At 33.2% G+C, this 19,516-nt stretch overlaps 1 protein-coding gene across 9 annotated transcripts in view; it reads left to right on the top strand.

Annotated features, from left to right (window-relative positions):
- Positions 1 to 19,516, top strand: part of LOC143250568 (uncharacterized) — a 140,533-nt gene that overhangs the window by 111,984 nt on the left and 9,033 nt on the right. For 8 of the 9 annotated variants that reach the window (XM_076501323.1, XM_076501324.1, XM_076501320.1 and 5 more), the window contains 6 exons: positions 862 to 954; positions 1,242 to 1,390; positions 13,177 to 13,263; positions 16,048 to 16,209; positions 16,314 to 16,802; positions 17,344 to 17,628. In XM_076501323.1, the coding sequence (XP_076357438.1) occupies positions 862 to 954; positions 1,242 to 1,390; positions 13,177 to 13,263; positions 16,048 to 16,209; positions 16,314 to 16,802; positions 17,344 to 17,628 (1,265 nt within the window). The remainder of the gene's footprint in view (positions 1 to 861; positions 955 to 1,241; positions 1,391 to 13,176; positions 13,264 to 16,047; positions 16,210 to 16,313; positions 16,803 to 17,343; positions 17,629 to 19,516) is intronic. The other variant, XM_076501322.1, reaches the window with a different exon arrangement.

Below are 19,516 nucleotides of genomic sequence, written 5' to 3' on the forward strand. Positions count from 1 at the left end.
ACACTGCCTTTGTGCACAAAGCAAAGTCTATAAAGACATAGTTTGCTAAGGTTGGTGTGGATGAACTTGACTGGCCTGCACAGAGCCCTGATCTCAACCCCATTGAACACCTTTGAGATGAATTGGAACCCCGACTGCGAGCCAGTCTTTCTCATCCAACCTCACCCATGTTGTTGGCTGAATGGGAGCGAATCCCCACAGCCATGTTCCAAAATTTAGTGAAAAGCCTTCCTAGAAGAGTGGAGGCTATTATAGCAGCAAAGGGGGGAACCAACTCCATATTAATGCCCATTGTTTTGGAATGAGATGCTCAAAAAGCACATATGGGTGTGATGGTCAGGTGTCCACATACTTTTGGTCATGTAGTATTATTCATATAGATCAAGAATATTGTCAACAAAAATTATGACTCAATACTTGCAAAAGTGAAGTCATTTGTTCTTGATAAATCTTTGTCATTCTTTCAGTGTTTGTATGATTTACAGCCTTTAGTTTGAAATTGACGAGAATGTAAAACAAAACAAAGTGAACAGTTTTTAAAAGGAAAATTGAAATCTTAAATTGAAATAAAGTATTTGTAGTGGTATTTTTCTTTTAAACTCATGCACAATATAGTTTTAGAAATTTTGCAATCTAAAATATGCCAGAAATACTAAATGAAATTATTACTTTTGCAAGCAGAAACTTGATAGTAGCCAGAAAATTTGTTGTAGGTTTCATTCGATTTTGTTAAATATTTTCACAAATCCTTAAAAGACAGAACGTATCAATATTTTACAAGTTTGGAAAAGATAAAATGAACTGATATTTGTAGATTTAGCAAATGTGACATATATTATTATACTATATCCTTATTTATAGAGACATGCACGTTGAAGGAAAGTTCTCTTTACGACCAGCTACAGCCCCACCTGTCCATCGTAAAGAAAAAAAGTTTTTAAAAGTAGACACAGTGTGAGTTCATATCCATGCATTATAAAACTGATACAGTCTGATGTATAAAATGTGGATATATGTAGTTAAGATAAAAGATAGGATTTTGACTTTTTTTCATATACATTAGGTGTTTATTTTTATTTTTTAAATAAGCGAAATAATAATCTTTAAAATATTCAGTAGTATTCTTTTTCTTGTGAGCTTTCATCAATACTCAATATATTCATCTGGATTAAAATTTCAGTTCTGTTTATTAATCATAATTTGGAAGTAACTTGTAATTAATGACATTTTGATGTTGGTAGACATGCTTGTCGTCCAGCAAGTGCTGAATATGGAACAATCACAATTCCTATGCCCCCGCAGGAGAGACGAAAATTTACACCTCCTCAAGAGAGAAGAAAATCTACACCCCCTCAGGAGAGCAGAAAACCTGTAGACACAAAGCATGAAGGTAAAATAACACTATGTAACAAAATTGACTTTTTCTTGTTCCTGAGCAGAAAGTATCATTTCCCAATTCCTTATGCCTAAAGTAAATGGAAAAGAACTATTTTTCTCTTCAAACTTTGCTTTTGTGACCTGGGTAATGAAATTTTCAAATTTACCCATTTTCTAGAACATTCCAAGTAGATTCAGTGCTTAGCAGCTGATAGAGAATTTTTTCTAATTTACAAGAATTTTCAAGAACCTTGTAGGATGTTGTAGAACTTAAGTGAATTTTCATGAAGCTTTTAGAATTTTCCATAGTAATATATTTACAGGGGCTCACCACTTCAGTTTAATTCTAGCTGCATAAGTGAACACATAGACCTATCTGATTTTATCAGAGATGGCATCAAGCTGCAAGCATTCTTCAGATGCATTCTGCTATGTATGTGGCCAATTTATCAAGACAAGAGCAAAAAAGTACTCTATGACAGCATCTGCTAAAATGTGTGAAGCCTACAAGGCATATTTCAGCATGCCTTTCAATGATCAAGACAAAACCTGAGCATCTCATTTTACCTGCGATCACTGCAAAAAAACTCTAGAAGGTAAGACGAACAATTTTTGTTTGCTTGAATAGTAAGATTTTATATTATACAAATTTTTGACCTTTTAATTTTTTTTACAAAATTTCCAGTAGTGTAGAAAAAAATATCACAAAATATTTTGCATGAACCTCTTACACATTAGTTGTGGATGAAATAAATTTATTCTTCATAATAATAATTTTATTTTGCTCTTTTGTATGATGACACAGAGGGGGAAAAGAGGGGAACATGAAGTTTGCTATTCCAAGATTTTGGCATGAACCCACTGACCACTCAAGCAATTGCTACTTCTGCATGGTGGACCCTTCCAAATGTCAGACTAGCAAGAATGCATCTGCTATCATGTATCCAGACCTTCCATCATCCATTGCCCTGAGCTCCATGTACCCACTCTGCCAGAGAGAAAGCAGCCATCCTCAGAAGAGAGCAGCAAATCAGAAGAGGAGGTAGTCGTTGAAGATTCAGATTACAATTTCAGAGGTGCAGCTAAGTGAGACAAACTTGTACTACCCCAACCAAAGAAACCTCAATGACTTGATCAGGGATCTTGATCTAACAAAGTCAGATGCTGAGTTTTTGTCATCTAGGCTCAAATTAGTGGGATTTGTTAAATGAAAATGTGCAAGTCACAAGTCAGAGGAAGCGTCACCAACATTTTTCAGGCTTCTTCACTTGTCAAGATGGTTTGTGCTTCTGCCACAATGTATCCAATCTGTGCAAGGTAATTGTCATTGACTGTAATCTGAACAAGTGATGCTTCTTCATTCATAGCTTATCCAGAAGCCTCAAAGCTGTGCTGCTCCATAACATGAATAAGTATCCATCTCTTTCCCTGGCTTATTCAGTGCACCTCGAAGAAGAGTACAACAGCGTCAACACCTTGATAGAAGCCTTGAAGTATAATCAGTATGGCTGGGAGGTTATCGGAGACTTCAGAATGGTGGCATTCCTGATGGGTCTGCAAGGAGGCTTTACCAAGTTTCCTGTTATCTTTGCCTTTTAGACAGCAGGGACACTGCAGCATACTACAACAGGAAGCACAATGTCAAGTGTGAGCCACTAGTGGACATCCAGAAGGTGTTGTTCCCACCATTGCACATAAAATTGGGTCTTATAAAACAGTTTGTTACAGCTCTTGATAAGGAGTCTACAGCCTTCAAGTACTTTCAAGACTTCTTCCATAAACTGTCTGAGCCAAAGGTCAAAGCTGGTGTCTTTGTTGAACCACAAATAAAGAAGATCCTGAAGTGCACATAATTCCCCAGAAGCTCAGTAGAAAGGAAAAAAAAGTTTGAGACAGCTTTGTCGCAATGGTTCGGGGCTTCTTGGGCAATCACAAGGCAGAAGATTATGTGAAACTGGTTGAGGCTCTGGTAAAGAACTATGGCAAAATGGGCTGCAGGATGTCTCTGAAAGCCCATATCCTTGATGCTCATCTTGATAAATTTTAGGAGAACATGGGAGCATATTCAGAGAAGCAAGGTGAGCACTTCCACCAAGATACACTGGACTTTGAATGCCGCTACCAAGGAGCACATAACAAAAATGTGGTGGGAGACTATATTTGGGGGCTGATACATGAAAGTTATTTACATTGCAGTTGCACACCTGGAAAAACTACTCACTTCTAAACATTTTTGTTCATTTTTGTATAACTTTAGTATAAATACATGTAAATCTTGATTCATATCTTGTTTTATTCAAACCTTATATAAATGAAAATGTGCAAATTTGCCCATTTTTACACAGAAAATAGGTTAACTTAAATTTCATTATCCAGGTCATAAAAGCAAAGTTTGAAGGGAATGATGGCCAGTTTCTGTACTTTTACAACATAAGCAATTAAGAAATAACACATACTATCCAGGAACAAAATTTGCTTTGTAGACTTCACACATTTTAGCAGATTCTGTCTTAGAGTACTTTTTTGCTCTTGTCTTGATAAATTGGCCACATACATAGCAGAATGCATCTGGAGAATGTTTGCAGCTTCTTGATGACATTTCTGATAAAATCAGATAGGCCTACCTATGTGTTCACTTAGGCAGATAGAACTAAAGTGAAATGGTAAGCCCCTGTATATATATATCACTATGGAAAGTTCTTGAAAATTCTCATAAGTTCTATAACATTCTACAAAATTCTTGTGAGTTGTGCAAAATTCAAGAAAGTTCTTGAAAATTCTTGTAAGTTCAAGAAAATTCTCTATCAGCTACTCAGCACTGAAACTACCTGGATTATTCTGAAAAATGGGTAAATTTGAAAATTTCCTTACCCAGGTCACAAAAGCAAAGTTTGAAGAGAAAAATAGGTCTTTTCTATTTACTTTAGGCATAAGCAATTGGGAAATAGCACTTTCTGCCCTGGAACAAGAAAAAGTAAAAATGTTGTTACATAGTGTGATTAATAGAAAGAGCAATATTTTCTCTGTAAATTTTACAATTCTTTGTTTACTTTTGCTGTAATGAGCTGTTATTAAAATGATTTTGTTTATACTGATCACATTTCATGCTCCAAATAGTAATATAATATTTTAAAACTATTTATAGATTACTTAGGAAGCCAAATAAATTGTAATATTTTTGAGATATTCTATTCTAGTAACTGGTCTCTTTTTTATATCTAAAACACATATTTTAATTTTTTTGGGAGAAACCCAAATTTATGAGACTCAGCAAGGCTTAGGGAAATCTTAAGATCTTTTTTGAGTTCAGATGGCTTGAATGTTTAGTGAGTGCTATAAATCCTTGTTTATTTATTTATACATTTTAACACAGGATCTCTCCCTCACCCACATGTGCATCACTGACAGATATCAGAAATAAAAAAAATCCAAAGTTTATCCAATTTTGACGAAATGTGTACAGAATGTAGCATACAATGGATATGATGACTATAAATTACAGTTTCCAAATTGAGCAAAATTGACTGAGTTATGTCTGACCATATCATCAGCAAAAACTCTAGTGCTATATTACTGACAGGTCCACTGTGTCAGCCTCTAGTGCTGTATTACTGACAGGTCCACTGTGTCAGCCTCTAGTGCTGTATTACTGACAGGTCCACTGTGTCAGCCTCTAGTGCTGTATTACTGACAGGCCCACTGTGTCAGCCTCTAGTGCTGTATTACTGACAGGTCCACTGTGTCAGCCTCTAGTGCTGTATTACTGACAGGTCCACTGTGTCAGCCTCTAGTGCTGTATTACTGACAGGTCCACTGTGTCAGCGTCTAGTGCTGTATTAGTGACAGGTCCACTGTGCCAGCCTCTAGTGCTGTATTACTGACAGGTCCACTGTGCCAGCCTCTAGTGCTGTATTACTGACAGGTCCACTGTGCCAGCCTCTAGTGCTGTATTACTGACAGGTCCACTGTGCCAGCCTCTAGTGCTGTATTACTGACAGGTCCAATGTGCCAGCCTTTTTCTTCTTCTTTACCCATTGTCACATCTGTTTTTCAGTCCAGAGCCTGGTAGGTCTTCAGTCGATGACTCTAAAGTGTCACTGACCATGACTGGAGCTATTTTACTGCTTGGCATGTCATCATTATTATTTCCTCCTTGTGCAAGTTTCTGAGATGATTGAGTAACAACCTGTGCAACCACTGTGAATGTGACCACAAACATTTTGATAGCTCTTGCTATTCATTTATCCAGCCAAAGATGCTGTGGGAGCACTCAAAAAGTAGGTTTAATATTGACAAGGACATAGAAATAGTAGCCTCCTGCCAGGTTAGAAGATGAAGAACAAAGTCTACAAGACAATTAAGTAAGGCTGCATGATTTGATTTGGGAATAAAAAAACTAATGTTTATTTCTTCACTGGTAATGTAGTGCAGCCTCTTTAAAACCCTGTGTTTGGTTGTTTATCATTTCTGGCTGAATATAATATATTACCATCATATGAATTGCATGTTTGGATCGAGCAGATTCCAGACCTTCTAATAGTATATGCAACACTTCCAAGAAACAATTACCAGAATTTGTTGTTTTATCTTCTGTCACCTAGAAACATTTGTTCACTTAATGATTAAGGGAGCGATCTTTTATTAACAAAAGTAACTAATATGTCAAATGTAAACTTGTAGTTGTTATTCCACATACATTAAAAACAATATTATTCAAATTTTTATTTATTTCATTTTATACATAAAAAGAAAACAAAAATCTCAAATTCTAATTTTGCATTGATTTCATTTTGCTCTGAACCAAAACAGTAGTATTTGTAAATGTACTTAATTTTTTAACAATGTGGCACTTTTATATAATTTTCAATAAAATAATGCCAATTTCACTTTTTAAATTGAATACAAGTGTAATTTAGCATTTCTAGCCAATTGTTGTTGATTATAATTATCAGTGAATTGATTACTTGTAACTCAACTTTGTATGCTAGTGATCTTAACACATAAATAAATCACTTTTCTCGGTCAAATAGTTTAATAAATGTCATATATTTTTTGTAATTGTAAAAATTATTATTATATGATGGTGACTCTAAACAAAATGAAGTTGCATGCAGTGGTTTACAAATTAAAACAAAGGTAAAATTTATAGTTTTCTAAAAGGAACATTTTGTAGGGAAGGTTTATGAGAATGTAGGAATACTTAAAAAATTAATAATTAAGAAAACATTTCATCATGAAATCTTTTTGATTTTTTTTAAATTTGTTACTTCATATAATTAAAACATTTTGAAATATATTTTTTCAGAAGCTACATGGTGTGCAAATATACATACATCTCAATTTTCAAACTACTATATCCAGTAGTTTTTTCTTAAATAAAACAAATCATTCAAAAGTAACTCAAAGCAACCAACTGTCTGAGAGCCAATGGACAAAAGTATTGTGTTATAACTTATACAACTTTAAATATTTATGAAAACATGACATGTGAGAAAAATGTATCTTTTTTTTTTTGGTTTTTAAGTACCAAAAATATATAAGCTAAAATAAAGATATTTTAAAGAACCAGAGGATTCAGTTAAATAATTCTCTTGTAAAACCAAAAGTAACATACTTTTTAAGTCTCTTTTTATTTTTTGAAAATATTTGGAAGATCCAGTAATGTTTTCTTTAAAGATACGAGTCCAGTAAAACTAGACTTTTGTCACTGGGATTTTTCTTGGGTTAGTGCTTGAACATTTGGCTTTTGTAATTCACATTATTGATATTGATAAGGGCATAATTAGTATGTCTATGGAGTGTGTTAATAAAATTAACTTCCTTACTGGTTCTAATTCTAATGAAATTATTGAAGTACTATAGAATGACTTTGAACAGTTGGTGGATTGGACAGATATTTGGAAAAATGGCTTTTGTTATAGCACATGCAAGGTAATACATCTAAATAATCATAATTAGGATTAAAAAAAAGATTAGATGGGTACCCACATAATAGAAAAACCAAATAAAAATATATTGGCATGCTGGTGAATATGTCACTCACACCATCAAGGGAAAGTTTCTGTCATAAGTAACAAGATTAACCCTTTCAGCATGGTTGGCGACTGCAGTCGACTTGAAGGCTCAACGTGGCAGGTGATCTTCGTCGACAAGATGTAAACAACATACCCTCGTGGCTAATTATCATAATCACACAGGCCTTTAGACCCATTTGAGGCTAGAACCACGTGTATTCATTGTATACTTGTGATTCCCAGCAAGTATATAAACTGGAGGTCATGTGATTTCTTTGTTTTCTGGTCTGTGTAGATCATACTTTTCATTGTTTTAGAAGACTCCTTCCTTGCATATTCTGTTGATACTTGCAACGTTATTGCAATGCCGAAAGGAAAAGCTTATAGCACTAAAGAAGTAATTGATATTATTTTTAATGATGAAGAGAGTGACAAAGAGTTTGAGCCAGATGATAATGAAAGCTTACTTGTAATGGACGAGAGTAATAATGAAGACATTCGTGGCCTGGAATCTGCCCCCGCTTTAGGTAAGCACATGGTGTAGTTAGGGTCATATGGCTTAGTGCATAAACTGACTGACCAAGGCTAGTTCTCTATGTTTTCAAATATTGTTGATAGGAAAATATATAAATATAACATACATACATACATGGAACATTGGAAAAGTGCTATATCTCTATGTACAAGAGTTTTTTTGTTTTATTTTGTAGATGCCCCTAGCACTTCCAGTGGTGGTCCTCATGGATGATCAAGGAGTGTATATTCCTGGAGGCCTAGAGGTACAAGGAGAAGTTAGAGGAGAGGTAGAGCAACTAGTATAGCACACCCCAAGCTCTTCCTGAAAGTGATAATGAACCTGAAGACCAAAACAAGGATCCAAATTTTCCATGGTAATATTACAGTGACACTGATAATTTTGAATCTGACTGGTTGCCAGATTTTACCACTCGGACTGGAGTCCTGATTGGTACAGCAAATTACACTCCATTTCAGTATTTCAAACTTTTCCTTCCTGATGAAGCATTTGAGCTGATTTGTAATGTAACAAATAGATATGCTTTGCAGTATTTTGACTGCACCACTTAATTGCCATCTTACTCCCATTTTATGAAATGGATTGAGACCGATGTTAGTGAACTCAAAGCATATATTGCACTACAAATAATAATGGGGTTGTGCCAGAAACATGAACTGGAAGATTACTGGGGCTCCTTTTGGCTAACTCATGTGCCATTTACAGAAGTAATGCGATGAGATCGTTACGAAATCCTGACATCATTTTTGCACTTTGCTAACAGTGAGCATGATTGGTCAAACAGTGGAGATCCAAATTATGATCCACTGTGCAAAATACGGGATTTGATGAATCTCTTTGAATCAAAATACCTTGCAGTATATGCCTCACAATGTGAGCTGTCCATTGATGAAAGTATCATCAAATTCAAAGGGAGAGTTCATCTCAAACAGTATTTACCATCAAAACTCACAAGATGGGGCATCAAAAAATTTCATTGTATGAAAGCAAATCTGGATATGCTTTGAAAATTATTACATATTGTGGGAAAAATACCATAGTGTCTGTGGCTGGATACTTAGTCACAGAGACTATATGTTTGAATCTACTGGAGGAGTTTTGGAATAAGGAACATATAGTCTTCATGGACAACTTTTATTCTTTACCGTCTTTATTTAGACACTTACAGATGAATGGAACTGGGGCTTGTGGCACAGTTAAGGTTGGACGGAAACACATGCCATCAGATATCCACCCTACAAGATTGCGTCTTCGAAAAGGAGATCTGCCGGTATTTATGAGTGGTAGTAATATGGTAGCATGTGCTTGGCATGACACTAAACATGTGCATTTTTTTATCGACCATTTCCACAAATGGCACCACAGATAAATGAATTTGATCCAGAGGAGAGCCTGGTGGATATAGAAATATGAGAAAACCACTGATTGCTGAAACATACAACCAATACATGGGTGGAGTAGACATCGTGGACCAGAAGCTGGGAACCTTTATATATCCACACAAAAGTACCAATTGGTATTTTACCATTTACCATCGGCTTCAAGAAAGAGCTCTTTTTAATGGATGGATATATAATATATTGTGCAGACTGCAAGAGAAATGGTGAAAACCCAGTATCTCCAAGACTATTCAGAAAGTAGAGTATTCAAAATTTTCTGGAGGGATATGTCAGCAAAGCCAAACTAAAAGGAAGACCAAGTACTGATAAAGGTCAGCACTTGGCGGAAAGATATAGTATTGGACAATATGAGGAGAAAAAACACAAACCTGATTGTACTGTTTGCAGCAATAGATACACAGCTGGATGGACATAAAGTAGACTAATTATTTCTGCAAACAGTGCAATCTCCCCATGTGCTTTTTACCATGCCATGAGATATATCATAACCACAAAGACTGTTGACAGGCTGCTGCACGAATTATATACAATTTATAATAAATTATTGTGCTTTACATGGCACTTCTTTTGTATCAGGGTGTCTTCCTTTATTCCTGTTATTCTTATGTATTGAATATAACATATATAGTATTGGGTACAATCACTGAAAAGTTCAGGGACCTTTGCTGAGTTATTGCTGAGATATCATGCTTTTAGTACTGATACCATAATTGGTTGAAGTATCAAACATATATATTCAGCACCATGCCAAACATTAAAAGTTGTTATTCAGCGCCGAAAGGGTTAATAGATTTTTAGGGTGTATTTACAAATATATTGATTACAAGTTGAAAGAAGTAATTATCTCTTTACAGGCACAGATAGCCCAGTTGCTTTTTGTCAGTAGACATCAAAGAACCAACCAAGCTCTTTACACAAATCTCTAAGTTTATTTTGAAAAATTATATGTATAGTTAGAAAGCCAGGAAAAATGAGTTATAGGACATAGTCTGCTTTCTGCATTTTATTGTGTGTTCTCTGATGCATTATTTAAGTAATTAAAAAAAATTTTTAGCATAGTACTACTGTTAGCATATAAAGGGGGGGGGGGTAAATGTCATTGACAGTTGACCAAAAAAACCCAGTTAAGCACTTTATTTCTTATTATATTATTCATGTGTATCTTTCATTTATTATTATAAAAGTAACTATAATGGGAAAATACAAAAATTTTTAGGTTAATTGATATTAGATTAAGCAAAATAAATAATATTTTCATAAGGTGTATTTGTTGTGTACAGTGGTTATATGCAGATCAAAGGCAATAAAATAATAAAATTTAAGTATAAATAGATGTATACTGTTTTGCGTTTTAAGTTCTTTATAATAAACAAATGTTGTTTCGTGTTACAATTTGAAGTTATTCTTGAAAAAGAACCCTTCAAGGTGGATTTTTGTATGTGGTGAGGGGATCTCCCAGAGAAGGTTCTGTAATTTTAGTTTACTTCCTTTGGGATCTGAACCATCCACCCATGTTTGCCATGCGTGGCAACCCATGAAAGAGAGGAGAGGATCCTGATGGTTGAGGGGTCCAACTCTAACACACCACTTTGGCCTTGAATTCCTGTAGATGAATTACTTTATAGTAACCCCCTTGGGGTCAGTTGGCTGGTCCTATTGGGGTAGGGTAAACTGAGTACCAATATTGGGTGTTCTCTAAGGGTGTGGTAGACACCATGTCTGTTTCTGATGTTTGGGTATGGTGCTCACAAAGTCCTGGTGTTACTGCAATGTTCTTGGTTGGCATTATAGTGCATCCCCTTGTGGGTGGAGTCAGTGAGTACTGAATCCTTTTGTTATGGATTTTCCTCCCTCCCCCTTCTTCCCCTTAAAAAGCATAATTAATCAAGTGGTAAATGATTATCTATTAAGGACTCTGTTCCACAGTCACCATCGAAGCTGAATCCTGTACTTCATTTTCTAATTTTTTGTTCCTAAACTGAGAAATTCTTAAGACAAATGTCTTTTTTTTTTTATCCACAAGGAATTAGAGGGGCTTACTACTCTCCCAAGTCATTCAAGAAGCTATATTATGGAGGCATCTTGGTCGATACTTCTAAACCATACTATTTCAAACTCCTCCTGAAGTTAAATAGTCCTTGGGAATATACCTGTTGAGGTAATTCCCCATGGTACTTTGGACTACTCAGGAGGAGTTATCATAGAGAGGGAGATAAAGAACATCCCTGAGTCAAATGTTCTTGCTGGTTTATCCAGCCAGTGAGTTTCTGTTATACAATGTGTCTCCACTGGCAAGGACGGAGATAATGCTACAGACTAGAGTTCTAATTTTGACATTTACATCACCTTATCCACCTGCCTCTGTCATGGCAGGTTATCTTAACTTAGGAGTTTGGTAAAATTGACCAATTATGTGTCAAGTTTAGGATAGAGAAAATAATAGATAAAATATAAAGTAGTTTTACAGAGAAAAAACATTGGAAAGTTACTTGGAAGTTTCAGATATTACACAACTGAAACTTGACGTGTTTAAAATGAAGAGAAGTATTTTTAATCATAACATGGAAATACCTTTGCACTTGAAAAAGTTAAAAAAGATGTATGTATTTGTAGAAAAAATCTTTTATAAAAATACTTCATTAAAAAATCTGATCTTTGTGTTCAAAAGACTTGTAATGTTTTACTAAAAGACTGACAAATGTTTGAAGATGCACGTATTGTATTAAATGTTATAATATGAAAATTATAATTAGTACAAAGTGTTTACAAGGTTGGTTATTTAGATGACCTCATAGTGCAAGAGTTAAGGAACGAACAGTGAAATTCATGAGAATTTCAATTATTACAAAAGTGTTAACTTATTAGAAGGTGTTGAAAGGAAGGGTTACTTGTATGATTACAAAGATGGAAAGATTATTTTATGAGGATAATTTAAGGCCACTCCCCTTATTTTTCCTTGTTAAAAATTGATCTTATTCAGAATAAAAAACACAAAAACTGACATTTTTTGGTGCAGTGTAAAGTAAAATCTGTAATTACAGCCAACTGGGTTTGGTAACAAGTTAGCTGCAACTAATAATAAAACTTTTATCCTTCATTGTGCTAGAAAATATCAGTTTTTGTGTTTTTTAATCTTAATATAGTAGCACAGTGTGCCTGCAAAGAAATTATAATAATTGGTCATACTAAAGATTATCTGAAAGACTGATAAGATAAATCCCTCTAATTTATTTGTGCTCATTAGTTGGTATACAGGGACAACTATGAAGAACCACAACACAAGTTCAAATCAGTCTTGCACTAAATTATATGCCATTTCAACCATGAAGGCATTATAATTGAGGGTCAGCTCTACTATTAATTGGTAAAAGAGTAACCCAAGTATTCAAGGTGGGTGATGTTGACTAGCTGCCCTCCTCCTAGTCTGTCACCCTTAAATTAGGGATAGTTAGCAGAGATAACCCTCATGTAGTTTTGTGAAAAATTTCGAAGTAACTGGATGGAGTAGTCCATAATAGTAGGTCAATAAATACATGTAAATGTTGTTTAACAGAAGTTTGGTACATGTCATGGAGCTTTAAAGATATATTTTATAAATGTTTAAGTATCTTCATTTAAAGCTTTCAACTTTTGGTATTTTATTTCATGCTCTGTTAATTTCAAAATTTTGTTGTTTTTGTGAGTTTTTCTAAGTTTTCAACTTTACCGATTCCTGAGTAGTGGGTTTTTAGTAATGAAAATGTTCTAGTCTTGAAACTTACACTAGATATTTCTATGTATTTAACCTGTGTGGAAGCAGTTAAGTATATATTTAAGAAATTAAATGTATACAATTTTATTTTATATTTAGCCAAACCAGTCATAGGTGCAATTTTACCTTCCGCTGGCCTAACAATGCGACGAGAGAAACGACCGCATCAGGCAAAGTCAGTAAAAGGTATGGTTTGGTTTAAGTAATTTTTTAATTCTGTCCTTCACTGATTAAGATGGAGAGAGCAATTTAAATTTATATCTTAAAACTAGTTTTATGTTAGTGTTGCACTAGTTCAAAGCTGTATAGTCGTATTAGAGATGTACTGTTGTTTGTTTTTTGTTCATTTACTTAGTTAGGAATATGTATTGAATCTTAAAGTTCTATCACTAGTTTGCCTTCCCTTGTTCTATTCTTGTTTTTAATTTGGGTCTTAAAAAAAATGGAAAGGAACATAGTATGTCTTGACCAGAATAGAAGCTTTGGTCACATACCTCATTATAGACAACTCGGGTTAAAGTAAAGGAGCTGTGTAATTACTTGAAAGGGGGAAAAAAATTGTCATGTGATATACTAACAGGATGCGTTTACTGATATTTAGTTCTTTGAGTTGTGTGTGTTGCTACCCATTGTTTTCAATTGCATACAAGCCTGCCTGATTTCTTAAGTTATATATATACCCATTATCATCTTGCTTCTGAAGTATATGTAGTAGTGTCATTTCTTCAGTTACACATATTGATGTTTGAGTTCCTGCATTTTATACATTGCTATTTTACCAAATATGTGTATTGCCAGGATTTTTTATTCGAACACATTGATGTTTCATTTCTTGAGTTTTTTTATTGCATCTGATTTATGGGGTAGTTATTTTAATTATATCTAGTTATTTATAATCTTGAAGCATATTATATTGTTCAGAATAGTTGCTTTTTTGAAATGCATTTTTACAAATTATTTTCATTCTTTCTACATGGAAAAAATCTACTACCAGTCAGTCATTTAATACTAATTATTTTCTGGTTACTGCACAATACAAATTGTTAATAAATTAATAAGTGTACAAGTATTGATAAAATGAAAAGTTGCACATGGAAGGAAAATCCTTTAACTTGTTTTGGTTGTTTTGTTAATGTAACAGCCATTATCTGTATACATAACTATGTTGACAACATGTATTTGAACTCCAGATATGTGAATGTTAGTTACTGTAATTGGTTCTATAGTGTTGCAATTTCATTTAAACAAGTGCTTTACAATCATTTGCTAATGGCCACTTGTGGAGAAATGGCAGGCTTTTGTGATGCTTTTACTGTCAGTAATTTTTTACCTTCTCTGTACACATGTAGAATGAATTTTGGGCAGGAATATAACTGTGTGATGCTGTTCTTTGGATTTAACCCTTAAATGGCAGCCATCATCAATTGATGATGCTGCCTACAACCTTCCTGTTTAAAAGTTTAAAGCTAATTGCAAAAAAACAAAATATATGTTAATTGTTTTTCAATGTTCATTTATTTCTGAAACCTTTGTGATATATAAACACACGCATGCCATGCACACACATATATAGTTTCTGCAAGTAAAACAACAAATGATTTTCATATGGTACTTATAGAATGAAAGTAAACTGTCACCTGGGGCATTTAAAATTCTATTCAAAAATGCATTTGATTTCACAATGCATATTTTACTATAAAATGTGTATAACTCTAAATTTCCTGAATGCTAACATGTTAATACTAAACTTTTAGAACCATTGTTACTACTTTCACTATATTGCTGTTTGGTATAATTTTCATTGACAGTAAAATAGGAGGAACATACTTCTGATTGCTACTGGACACATTCTGGCACAGATTATATCTACTTCAGGCTGTCTGGCAACTTCTGTTTCTGCCAGTTAACCTCTTTTGAAATAGACTATTTACTAGTTTAACTATTTCTGAAATTTATATTTTTCAGTATAAATAGTCACCTTGTCACAGTTTTAATTTTTAATGATTAATTACTAGTCCACATATATTAAATCCTTATAATGGTTCAAGATTTTAATACTATATCATCTTCTTACTAGTGGCTAGAGATATATTGTGATGTAAATAAGGATAAAAAAGTAAGTAGAAGAAACTGTTGTATCATCTTAGTAGTAAGTACACAAAAGTTAGTTAAGTCATTCTGTTACTAACTAGTGAAAACTGTTACATCATCCTGCTAGTAACTATAATAAAATATGTTGCATCAACTTAGTAAATACAAGAAACTGAATTAAGACATTCTGTTAGTAACTAGAAGGAGCTGTTACATCAACCTGTTAATAAATATAATTAGGTATGATATATCATACTGTTAGTAAATAGACAAACTTAAAACTTAATTTAAAAAAAAAATAGAAAACTGTGTTATTAACAATACCTTAAGAAATACTTTGACAGATAGTATTTGTTTGTTTTTTGATAGGCATGAAGCTACACAATAGGCTATCTGTGCTGTGCCCAGCATAGGCATCAGTACCTTGCTTTTAGCATTGTAAGCTGTCACATTTATGGCTGAGTCAGTGATTGACAGATATATAGTATGAATGTTATTTTAATAATATTAAAATTGTATAAAGTGGTATAAAAGCATGAAGTTTGGTAAAAAAAAAATCATTGGTTATTTGTTCTTTCAGAACTTAGTCACATGATTTGCTAAATTTCTATCTTTTATTATTCTAAAAATGAAAGTTCACATCATTTAACTTAGAATTGTACAAAAATACTTGTTTTTTATTATTTATTTACTTGATTTTGAATATGGGCAGGAACAGAAATAGTAACAAGAAAAAGTTTTAAAATGTTTACAAAACTACCCTTTATACTGTTTAGTAACTTGTGCATAATGTTATCCCCTTTCCTTTTTCAAAACCATAAAAGATGTAGGATGTTATTGTTTGTTTCTCATATTAATTATTGTTTTACTATTATTTAGTTAGACCTGTGTCTATGGATTCATCCACAATTAGCTTGTCAGAGAAAGAGAAAAGGTCACCTTACAGACAGCTTAAACCTAAAGTATCCCAACGCCCATTGAGTCAAGAGCATGGAAAACTTGGTAGTCCTAGGGAATCCAAAAAAAAGTCTATACGACCAGGTATATACGTTTGAAGATTCTGTGTGCAGAAGTAAATACATTTGTCGTGAAGTTTTCTATAAGCTAACCCTTCAATGCTATTTATTCTCTTATTTTATTTTTAGTGTCGGCATCTTTTAGTTCCCGTTCTAGACTCAAACCTGTGTCAAAAGCACTAGATGTCAGCCCCCCCTCTGACACTCAAACTCGAACTTCAGCAAGAACGTCTAAGTTGATAATGACTAATGGTGATGAAGGACGTTTATGGTTGAAAACATCAGCTAATGATACTTCTAAGAAAGAAAAGGAAAAACTAAATGAGGTAATAGCTAAGGAAGATATAGAGAAACAGGATGGAGAAAAGAAACTAGAATCAACAAAGTCTGTAAAGGAAAAACTTTTTGATGGAATTGATCAGATAATAGTTCCTTCACCACCTGTACAAAAACATGAATCTCAGAGAAGAAAAGAAGATAAACTAAGAGGAACATTTACTCCACAGATGCCCTCTGCTGCTAAAGATGTGGTTCTACCACCACTTAATGGAAAAAGAGAGACTATACAGCCAATAAGCCAAATAGCTGTAAACGGGATGGCCAATGGAAAAGAGACAAGTGAGTTTGCAGTTAAAAATAGAACTTTGAAGGAGAGTAAGAGATAATTTTCAATAGTATATTAATTTTTTTTCACAGTTAAAATAAGTTAGATATCAAATCTGCAGAAGTAATGGTCTTGTTTTTATTTTATATATATTCATATATTAAACTTTTTAAGCATATTATTTTATACAGTGAGTAACTTACAGTTGTGGTAATGGAATTTGTTTTTCTGATGTATTTTGATACTTTTTTATCATTAACTAAAAGTGTTAAAGCTACCTTTGTAAAAACATTTGTGCATTATTAAATGAAAGCACCTTATTTTTAGATCATTGTTATAGTCACATCATCATAAAAAAAATATTGATGGACTACATGGAAGTATAAAAAGCAAAAGAGGTTTTGTGTAGTTTAGTGTCTATTTAAATCAGTATCTAGTTGGAAGGAATGAATGTATTCTGAAGGAACTGAGAAATCAAGGTGAGAGACTATAATTTGTTTTTACACTTTATCTCAATATTGTAAGTGATTTTGATTTCAAAATTTTGGATCACAGCAGACAGTGAAAGAGCCCCAAGTCCACCAATTCTTGTAACTTCTCTAAGCTCAATCCTTGAACCACCCAGTAGAACTAAGGCCACATTAGGTGGGAAACAGTCTGAGTTGATGGTGCCTCAGAAGTACCCTACAGTCCGAGCTGAATCCATTTTTTCAGAGAAACTTCCAGCTGTGTATCCTGATATGATGACTTTTCAACCAAGAGGTACTAAAGGTCACAAGAAAGCTCCTTCCATGTCTGAGATGATTCCTCATCACAAGAGTGTTTCAAGAACTGAAGAAGGTATATGTTAGTTTTTAATTAAGGAAGTTAAGCTGCCACTTTTGTCTGGCAAGATATACCTACCAAAAAAGATAATAAATTTTTCCACATTAAAATAATTTTAATACCTCACATAGCAGAGTACACAAAGAAATGTTTATAGATGCACCTAGTATACTTATTTTTAAAACATAGTTTTTGTGTTGTGAAAACATCACTTAAACAAGTGAAATAATATAACGATAGTCATTAAAATCTATTTGAAATCATCAAGTGATTACCCAGTAAAAATCAGTTGATCATAACTTGTTAAAGAACATCAGATAGCACATAAGTAAAATCAAGTCAGTTAAAAAAATATGTGAAAAGTAGTTAAAAATCAACTGATAGTTGTTTTTTAATATTGTAAATATGTTGACATAGTTGACAAATTATTAATTTGTAAATAATGAAGTATGGCATCATTATTGTGTTGGCATGTAAACTGTTATGGAGGAAGAGAAGTATTTTGAATATTGTTTTTTAATGTGCAGTATATATAAAAGGTGGATAAAGCTAATTTGTCTCACTAGGTTGTGTACAAATAATTTATAATTTGTGAGATGTGACTTGTATGGAAATTAAGGTACATTACTCATTATAATATAGATATTACTAATGCAAAGTCCAATTGCTGTATCCTTCAAACTTCATTTATACAGAGCCATAAACTAGAAAATCAGACCTTTCCATATCCACCTGTAATAATCTCTTTTTTTACAAGTTGCCATTACTCTTTTTGATGTTTTATACTATATAATTTATAACCAATACAAAGGCAAAATTTTAACCCATCAAATGACATATAATGCTATGTTGTTTTCAGTGCAGAACGTTATGACTTTTGTCTTCAGTTTAAAAATTTGTCTCATAATGTTCAATTTAGACAGCAGTGGAAATTAATTTATGCCCCTCTTTTCTTAGTTGGAAAACCAGTTAAACTATGATAGTTATTGTACACTATTTGTTCTATGAATGTTATTATTCTGTGTTCTTAGGTGCATTATTTCAGTAAATAAAAGCTATTTAATGTACCATCATTATAAATAATGTAAACTTAAATTTAAACAAGAGATCAAAGGAAAGTACTATGTTTTGTGTTTTTTATGAATATTTTCTATTTATGATTATAAAAATAAATGTATAAATGTTTCAGTACAGTAATATGAGCTACAAGTTTGCTGTGTGGTAGGATTATTAGTTAGAATCCATAGGGCAACAAAACAGTAAAATTAACTATAAACTGTTGTGAGATTTAAGCTATTTATGATAAAAAGTTTTAGTTTTTGTCACTTTAGAAAAAAAAAAGGCTAATTTAGATTGACTTGCTATTTTTATTTTTGTCATTTGGGAGATCACTGAAATCAACCAAGTCCATATTGAGTTAGAGTTGATAAAATAACAGAATAAGTATAGGTTACTGAAAAAAAAATTTATTTTAAAATTTTCAGATGAAGAAAAGTGTTTCAAATAATATCATGAAAATCACTTTGCAATTGGAGCAATCAACAAACACTGATTCCATATATTTGTGGACAAATCTTTAGTAAAAAATATTTAATTAAAAATCTAATGTGTATGAAAGACTTATAATGTTTACTGAAAGCTTGCCAAATTTCATGAAGGTACACAAAATATATTAAGAGATCAGTCACATTGTCAAACCTGTAAGGAAACATTTATTCCAAATCATAATAATCACAACTTGCGTTGTTGAGTCATGTGGCCAAGAAAGAACTAAACATGCATGCCCCAGAATATGCAGCCACAACCAAGAGTCTTCTTATACAATATGATTGTGTACAAAATCAGCCCATCTGAATCTCACAGAAACACTTTAGGTTTTCGAGGCTTTAAACCATCAAGGCAT

This window comes from Tachypleus tridentatus, chromosome 5, assembly GCF_004210375.1.
Source record: "Tachypleus tridentatus isolate NWPU-2018 chromosome 5, ASM421037v1, whole genome shotgun sequence".
NCBI classification, from domain to species: domain Eukaryota; kingdom Metazoa; phylum Arthropoda; class Merostomata; order Xiphosura; family Limulidae; genus Tachypleus; species Tachypleus tridentatus.